We start from the raw sequence: 7,426 nt of genomic DNA, 5'->3' as shown, positions 1-7,426 counted from the left end.
TGGTCCTGGGTCCAGCCCTCCTGAAGGAGCAGTCCCATTTGGACAGGAGCCGTGTCCCCTTCAGCAAGGGATGTAGGATGGGCTTAGGTATCGCTGTGCTCATCTGAAGTCCCGCTCGCTGCAAGGACTCTTGATGTAATCTTTGCCTGAGGTGTGTTTGCGAGGTCATTTCTCACGCACAGGAGAACAGCAGCAGGCTGGTCTTGTAGAATAGCTTTTGCAAATTGCTGCTGAGCCTGAACTGCATCCTACCGGGAAGCAATTGCTCAGCAAAGCCCCCCCTCAGGCCTCATCCTTGACCTGTAAGACCTTCACATAGGCTCCACTAGCCCCACACTCCCTGCGTGAGGCAACTGGGGTTTGACCACAGCCTTTTTAGAGGTCTTTGCAGATTAGCCCCTGTGCTTTCTACTGCCAGGGATGAATTCACCGATGCTCCCAACAAACACAGCTATAATCCACTTTAGGTGCCCAAAACATCTTTATTAGCAAAGTGTACACTAAAACTCCAGAGAAAGAGATGCTCACAGTTTTACTACTCTCAAAGGGAGCTTGATACATTACTTGAGCAGGCGGCCTAGGACTGTCACAGCATCTAACCGAACAGCAAGGCGGCAGTGCTAAGTGGGCTTCTCCTACGGGGGATGCTGCGGGAGTCTGCTGGGGAAAGGGCTGGGGAGGAGGAAGCATCTATCAAACCTTTATCAAAAGAGAGAAGCTGGGAGGAAGGGCTGGAAATGAGGTGTCTGGGGCTTTTCGGCTTTCTGGGATTGTGCTTTTGAGTTTTGTGCTTTATGCCCAGGCCGGTGACCAGGTGGGTTTATCTGGGGAGCTGTGAGATGCGTGTTGGGGTTTGCAAGGTGCGATCAGCCTTGCCGGAGAAGTCAGTGCCCTAGGACTCGTGCTGAAGCATGCTGAAGTGGCAGGGGCTGTTGGCCCTTAGTTTCTCAGTGGCAGTCAAGTAGGACAAGGATAGCTTCTGTCCTCTGTCCTTGTCCTGGGCTTCCCACCTGCAGCTCCCCCCAGTACCGCACTGTGGAGATCTCCTCCTCCTCCTCCTCTGGTGACTACCCTTTCTGTAATGCCCACAGGCTCCACTGGGCTAAGCCCAGTACCAACACAATGGTCCCTGCTCCAAAGAGCTGACAGCAAAGTGGCCTTGCAGCTAAGAGCCATGGATTTGCTCTCCTCCGGTTGCTGTGGCTCACCTGGCTTGCACCGTTCTTGAGAGGAAGCCTCGGCAAGGAAGAGGCGGTGGGTACCGTTTGTCCTAGCCAGCTTGTTGTTGGCTGTAAGAAAGAACTGCTCTGGGTTCACTATAATGTGCAAATGAAATCTATGCTATGGGAACCGCTGGAAAACGTTGACCTTGGAAGCCAGCCACTCTACGCTTCCTTTCACGGTGGCAGAAGACAGCTACAAATTATACCCCTGAGCCAATGGCATTGTCCTCTGTCTTACCCTTGCAGTCAAAATCAACATCAACTGACCAAGCTCGCAGTTGAGGTTCCTCTTGACTTGCTTCGCAGCCTCCACATCTCTAACTTCCAGGAAGCACTGGGTCGGAGAGGTGTCTCTGAATGTCCTGGTGCTCGGAAGATGTCTCCAAGTGCTCAGGGAGGGAAGGGAAACGAGAGCCCCGGAAGAGTCCCTGGGTATTTGGTGCCCTTTGGTGGGGAGGCTCTGGGTTCGGGAGAGGTGGGGAATGGTGCTCCTGCTCGGAGTAGACCGTCATGGTTTCATCAGATGCTACAGCGAGGTGCATCCCACTTGACAAGGAGTCCCTGGATTTCAAGTGGAACTTTTCTACCTCCGTGTAGCTTGGGCTCTGGTGGGAAAGGAGGAACCAGGTTGGTTACGGCAAAAGCAAACCAAAGTAACCACAGTCTCTGCTCACCCCATGAGGCTCCAAGCTGCAAAATGTTATTTTTTGCCTGAGGAAGCCTCAGAGCAGAGGAACCCCCTCCCCTCCCTACTGATGGGGCAATGTGGTAGTGCTGGAGATGGCAGGCTGTGCCCCAAAATCAGCAATGCACTGGGCGGAAGCATCTCAAGGTAGATCTACTCCCATTTCAAGACCCCTGGGCTTTGCCTGGACCTGCAAGCGTTTGGCTGTGCTTTGCCTGAAGGGAGGCTAGAGGGAACTGCTGGCTCCCCAGGACCTGTCTGCTTGGGGCAGAAGGAAGCTCGGCTGGTGCCTTACCTGCTCCGGCGTCGCTGTCTCCTCATCTTCCAGGGGTGCGCAAGGGGTGAGCGGCTCCAGGCTCCGCGGGAGGATGCCGTACATGGCCAGGTTGTGGGAGGATGGCGAGATGGGGCTGTATGCTGGTGGCACTTGGGACAGCTGGCGCTGCAGGAGCTGGAGGATTATATTAATATCTGACGACATCCTGGACTCCAGCCTGGGGACAGAGCAGCCCGGTGTTAGCACAGTGCATCCCACTGCATCCCACGAGAGCCAGACCCACAGCTGGGCAGCGGAGGCACTGGGGAGGAGGTGCCGATTCAGCTGCCTGAGGGTGATGACGCTTTGCCTGGTGCTGCTTGGTGAGGTTTTTAGAGAGCTTCAAAGCAGCACGGCCATAGAGAGATCAATCCTGTTGTCTCTCTCCTGCCATACTCAATCACCCTCTGCCCAATCTTTTGTGGAGCAGATCTGGAGCAGGGAACTGAACAAAGCTAAAACTACCCCGGAGGGGGGAAAAAATTGCAATGGTTAGTTTTAATCTGGATCAATTCTCCAGGCCAGCTGCCTGTGCTGACAGATGGGAGCAAAGCAGGTTGGTGCCAACCATTTTTAACTGAGGAATAGAAGGAAATGGAAAAGCAGAATAAGTCTCCTCCTTCTGCCTTGTCCTTGACCGAAACAGGCAGCTCCGGCAGGAGCGGGCACAGCCCCCCTTGCAGACAACGGTCTGGGCAGCATTTACGGAGTGGGTAAATCTGGTGCTGGGGACGGCACATTGGCAAGACACCGAAATACGTGTGTGGGCACTGCGGTGAAGGGAGCTTAACATGGGCAGCAGCCGTGGGCGGGAGAGGCAGCTGCTCATGGGGGTGCTGCCTGCGGCCTTTAAACCTGCACCTCCGGTGTGGGCTCTTCCTTCTCATTCAAAAATCATGTGTTTTTTTTTCTTATTTAGAGGGCAACGACGTGCATGAGGCTCATTTGCTCGAGCACGAGGTTGCTTGCAGCTCTTTGCAACAGGAAGAGGAGGCTTGCCAAGGGCTCAGGTCATGAGCCTGTGGGTGGTTTCATGTCTGCGATTGCATCGAATTCGGAAGCGGCAGATCCCAGGGGTGGTGGCACAGCAGCAGACGAGGTGCTGGGCTGCAGCCAGGGCCAGGACTTACAGTTTGAGAAACAGCTGCATTTGCAAAGAGCTCCCACCACCTCCCCAAGGAATGCAGTGTCCCAGGGGGTCAGGAGGTGGCATCTGCTGCGCACAGAGCCCACTGCGGCCAGCCCTAGTGAGCAGGAGAAGCTGATGGGCCAGAGCCCCCCTGGGTGCTCTCCAACCCTGTGCCCCAGGGACCTGCCCACCTGCTGAGCTGGGCCTGCAGGAGCTCCAGCCTGGACTCGATCTGCCCCGGTCTGTAGTCGCTGTGCAGGGGGATGTCCCGCGAGCTGTGTACCAAGGAGATGTGTTGCAAAGGCTCCGGGTGGTGGTTTGGCCTTCGGTCCTCCCAGAAAGTAAACATGTTGGGGATGTCCAGGGGGGTGGCTGGAAGGAGAGGAGACATCTCAGCACTTCTGTCTTGCATCCTCCAGCTCCACTGGCATGGAGGTGTTCCAGAGTCCATCACCCGACACGTTCATGGAGAGCCATCACCCTGACATACACGGTGCTCAGGGAGAGTCCGTCACCTTGGCACCCAAGGTGCTCAAGGACAGTTCATCACACTGGCACCCAACACGCCTATGGAAGGCACATAGCATTTGGCCCCTTGAGGTAGCCCCAAAGGGGTCCCTGGGGACCTGGGGACCTGTTTCTCCCTGGAGAAACTGCAGGGCATGGGAGGGATAGAGCAGATACTACTGGGAACAAAAGGCAGCAAAGATCTTTGGCCACAAGCATGGCTCCCCTCAAATCTGCATGAGTTGCTTGGCTCTGCCCCAAGACAAGGCCACTATGCCCAGCATCTCTCACCACCTTCCTGCCAGCTTTGGCTGCAGATGTGGGTACCTGCGTAGGACTGGCTGCTCTCCGCCGCCTGCCTGCCGACCTCTGTGCCGCCAGCGCTGGTAGTGATGAGGCTGAGCGTGGGCAGAGCAAAGTCATCCTTTTTGGATGTGGGGAAGGGCTCAGCTTTCGCAGGGCTGCCAGTCTTGGCCTCATCGTCACTGGTCTGGGAGCAGGGAGTGGTGCTGCTGCCCAGGTCGTCCCACCGGTCCTTACTCAGCGGGTCCTGCGGGTTGGTGAGCTCTGAGTAGGTGTGATACTGCTCTGCATCAGAGATGCCCGTGTCTGGGTCTGTGGGGCAGCACAACAGGTTAATTTGGGGAGTAACACGCATGGCAAAATCAGCCTCCATCCCCTCTAGGGTGCTTGTAGGGCTGGGGCATCCTATGGAGAGGGAGGGAGGGAAGGCAGCGTGGGTACCCCCGGGGTGGGGACATACAGGCTGGTCTGCAGGAATGGAGGCACAGACAGCTGCCTCTGCCTTGGGGCGCCTGCCAGGGCAGTAATTACATGATGATCCCGCTCCCCAGCCCTGCAAGCCCAGCTCTGCTGATGCTGTGGGACTCACCAGGCTTGTTGGGCTGGCAAAGGGAGTGCTTGCGTCGGCGTGCCCGCCGGTAGGTGCAGTCGTACTCCTCGCTGAGTGGTGAGCGGGGAACACTGTCTGCCTGAGGGATGAGAGGGGCTGGTCACCAGGGAAAGGGTGCCATGTTCCATCCATGAGTACCACCACCCATCCATGTGTGCCATGTCTCATCCATGGGTACCAAGGCCCATCCATGGATGCCACGGCCCATCCATAGGTGCCACGTCTCATTCGTGGGTGCCATGGCCCTGGGGGCTACAGCTCATTCAGCATCCTCCTAGGGCTGGTCTCCAGCTACCCCTGGCTCTCCATCACTGCCCTGTCCCACCTAGTGACTCCTGGACTGGTTGCAGAGCTGAAGGGATCCTAAAGGCTGGCCTTGTTGCTCTGAGACCGAGTTGAGGGTGTCAGGGCCATGGGGAGGGAAGGAGTACCCTGAGGTTGGGTAGGACATCCTGGGGTGGGACATAGAGGGAATTTGACTTTCTTTTCTGTCTTACCAGGCAAGTGTCTCTGAAAAAAATGCCAGGAAAGAACAAAGTCCAGTCATAAAGTTTAAGAGTCAAACAGCAATGACAAAAATGCTCCAAGCCTTTCACGGATTACAAACCTGATTATTTCAAAAGGAATTTTCAGAGGACGCTGGTACCCAACTCAATGAAGCATGAGAATATTTCTTACTTCAGCAGCCTCAAAACATGTGTGACCCACTTGCCTAGGAGGAGCAGTTCTGGAGGTGATTTACAAGTGCTGCACAGCAATGTACTACTGGCTTGTGGGGCCAACTTTTCCGAAGAGCTCAGGAACGTGCAGTATGCACGTGCCTGCTGGGCTCTGGGCTGTGGGGGAAATCATAACCCCAGGGAGCGTGCCTTGGGAAATGTGGCTGTTGGCCAATCCACCACCAAACTGAGTGAAGAACACCTGTTGACATCCTTGCTTCAGCCCTCCCACGTGCCAAATTTAAGGCATTGACCACATCCCTCCCTGGAACAGCCCTGGCACTCACATCTCGCAGATTGAAGGTGATCTCTAAGTTGCTCCAGAAGTTATCAGAGAAGGCTGGGTACATGTCCAAGACCTCGAGCAAGTCCTCCCGCTGGATCTTGTGTAAGTCACAGTAGGTCAGGGCCCTCACGTCAGCGTTGGACTTCCCTGGGCGGGCGTAGAGGCTGATGGGCTCCCCAAAGATGTCATTCTTCCCTATGCCAAGAGACAACTCAGTTAGGGGGGAGGTGGGCACCCACTCCAGCTCCAGATGTACTGGACCAGCAGACCTCACTTTGGGGCTCATGAACAAGGGGATGTCCAGCAACCCCAACCCTGATTGTGGAGGCTGGGGATTACACTGTGAAAGCCAACATTGATGGGGAGACCAAGCCAGGGCAGTGGGTCATCAGTGATGGCTGGGGACTGCTGAGCCATGCCTTGCTCTCCTCACTCCTTTGTGGCCTCTCCCTGACATCTACTGGGGTTCCTCCATTCCTTGTCCAGTGGTGTGGTGACCAGCCAGATGTTGAGGAACAGCCTTCCCTTCTCCAGGACATGGAGAAGTCCTTCGCCCCTCACCTGCCACCCTTTGTCCACTGCTCATTGCCCATCACCCTTTGCCCGTCACCCATCACCCCTTGCCCTTCCAGAAGAGAAGACTTTTCCACCTAAGATGGCCACCACAATGTCTTCCCGGAGGATCTCGATGGAGCCTCGTGAGATGAAGTAGAGCGTGGTGAGGACATCTCCATAGTGCACCAGGGTGTCTCCGGGCGGTGCATGAGTTGTCTTGAACTTCATGGCCAGGGCACGCAGGCAGCCTTTGCTGGCTCCTCGGAAAGCCTTGCAGTTCTGGAGCAGCGTGCGGTTGAGGTGGAGGCAGATGTCTGCCTGCAGGCAGTCGGGGAAGCCCTTCAGCACCTGCAAAGAGTGAGGGAGAGATGCCATCATGCCACTGTCCCCGGGAAGGACCTCTGTGGCAGCCCCAGGAGGCTGTGGGACATGCAGCGTGACACAGTGGGGCCAAATAGGGAGCCCCCGAGCCCAGAAAGCCAAAGTTGGGGACATCTTCTGATCTTCCCTGGCTTGTACTGCACGTGGCCGGGGATGAGAGCACTCCCAAGCAATAAATAATAATAACCAGATCCATCTATTTATACCCACTGGTGGCATATCCCCCTTTTCATCTTTACGCCCACTAATCTTGGCTGAATGAGAGCACAAACTGGTAATGAGGTGCTGTCCTAATTAAACAGCACCTGCCTGAACGCCAAGAAGCAGCACGGGCCAGTTGTGTGCAGCAACAGCTAAATATACCCATGGCAAATACCTCACGTTGAACAAAAGCTAAATCTGAAGGTGAAATCAAGGTAAAACTCGCAATATGGAGAAAGCTGCTGCCACCAATGACTCATGGTGCCACGGTAAAATCCACCTGGGTTTGGGTGGTTTTTTGGAGAGCAGCATAAGGCCCCGGGGTCCCCCCTTGCTCTCCTCTCTGCTCACGTCTTGCTGGTGGCCAAATCTGGGACAAGCAGGCTGGGGCTGGTAAACACGGCTCATTCCTGGCTCCATCACGATCTCACAGGCGAGTGGTAGTGCCTTAGTTTCCCTACTGGGAAATCAGGGGCGGATGAATTGATCGGGCTGTGGGACGACTGATTAG

General features: G+C 55.6%; 1 protein-coding gene across 1 annotated transcript in view; it reads right to left on the bottom strand.

The window, feature by feature from the left end:
* Window positions 1–1,540: 1,540 nt before the first annotated feature.
* KCNH6 (potassium voltage-gated channel, subfamily H (eag-related), member 6) overlaps window positions 1,541–7,426 on the bottom strand; it is a 29,666-nt gene continuing 23,780 nt past the window's right edge. Inside the window, exons 9-15 of the mRNA XM_009700063.1 lie at window positions 6,429–6,681; window positions 5,780–5,973; window positions 4,753–4,852; window positions 4,188–4,475; window positions 3,545–3,725; window positions 2,204–2,402; window positions 1,541–1,828 (exon numbers count right to left, since the gene is read on the bottom strand). Coding sequence (XP_009698365.1) covers window positions 1,541–1,828; window positions 2,204–2,402; window positions 3,545–3,725; window positions 4,188–4,475; window positions 4,753–4,852; window positions 5,780–5,973; window positions 6,429–6,681 — 1,503 coding nt within the window. The remainder of the gene's footprint in view (window positions 1,829–2,203; window positions 2,403–3,544; window positions 3,726–4,187; window positions 4,476–4,752; window positions 4,853–5,779; window positions 5,974–6,428; window positions 6,682–7,426) is intronic.

Source organism: Cariama cristata, unplaced genomic scaffold (genome assembly GCF_000690535.1).
Source record: "Cariama cristata isolate BGI_N322 unplaced genomic scaffold, ASM69053v1 scaffold21095, whole genome shotgun sequence".
Lineage (NCBI taxonomy): Eukaryota > Metazoa > Chordata > Aves > Cariamiformes > Cariamidae > Cariama > Cariama cristata.
Note: the sequence above shows the minus strand (reverse complement) of the source record. Positions and strands in the feature narration are given on the sequence as shown.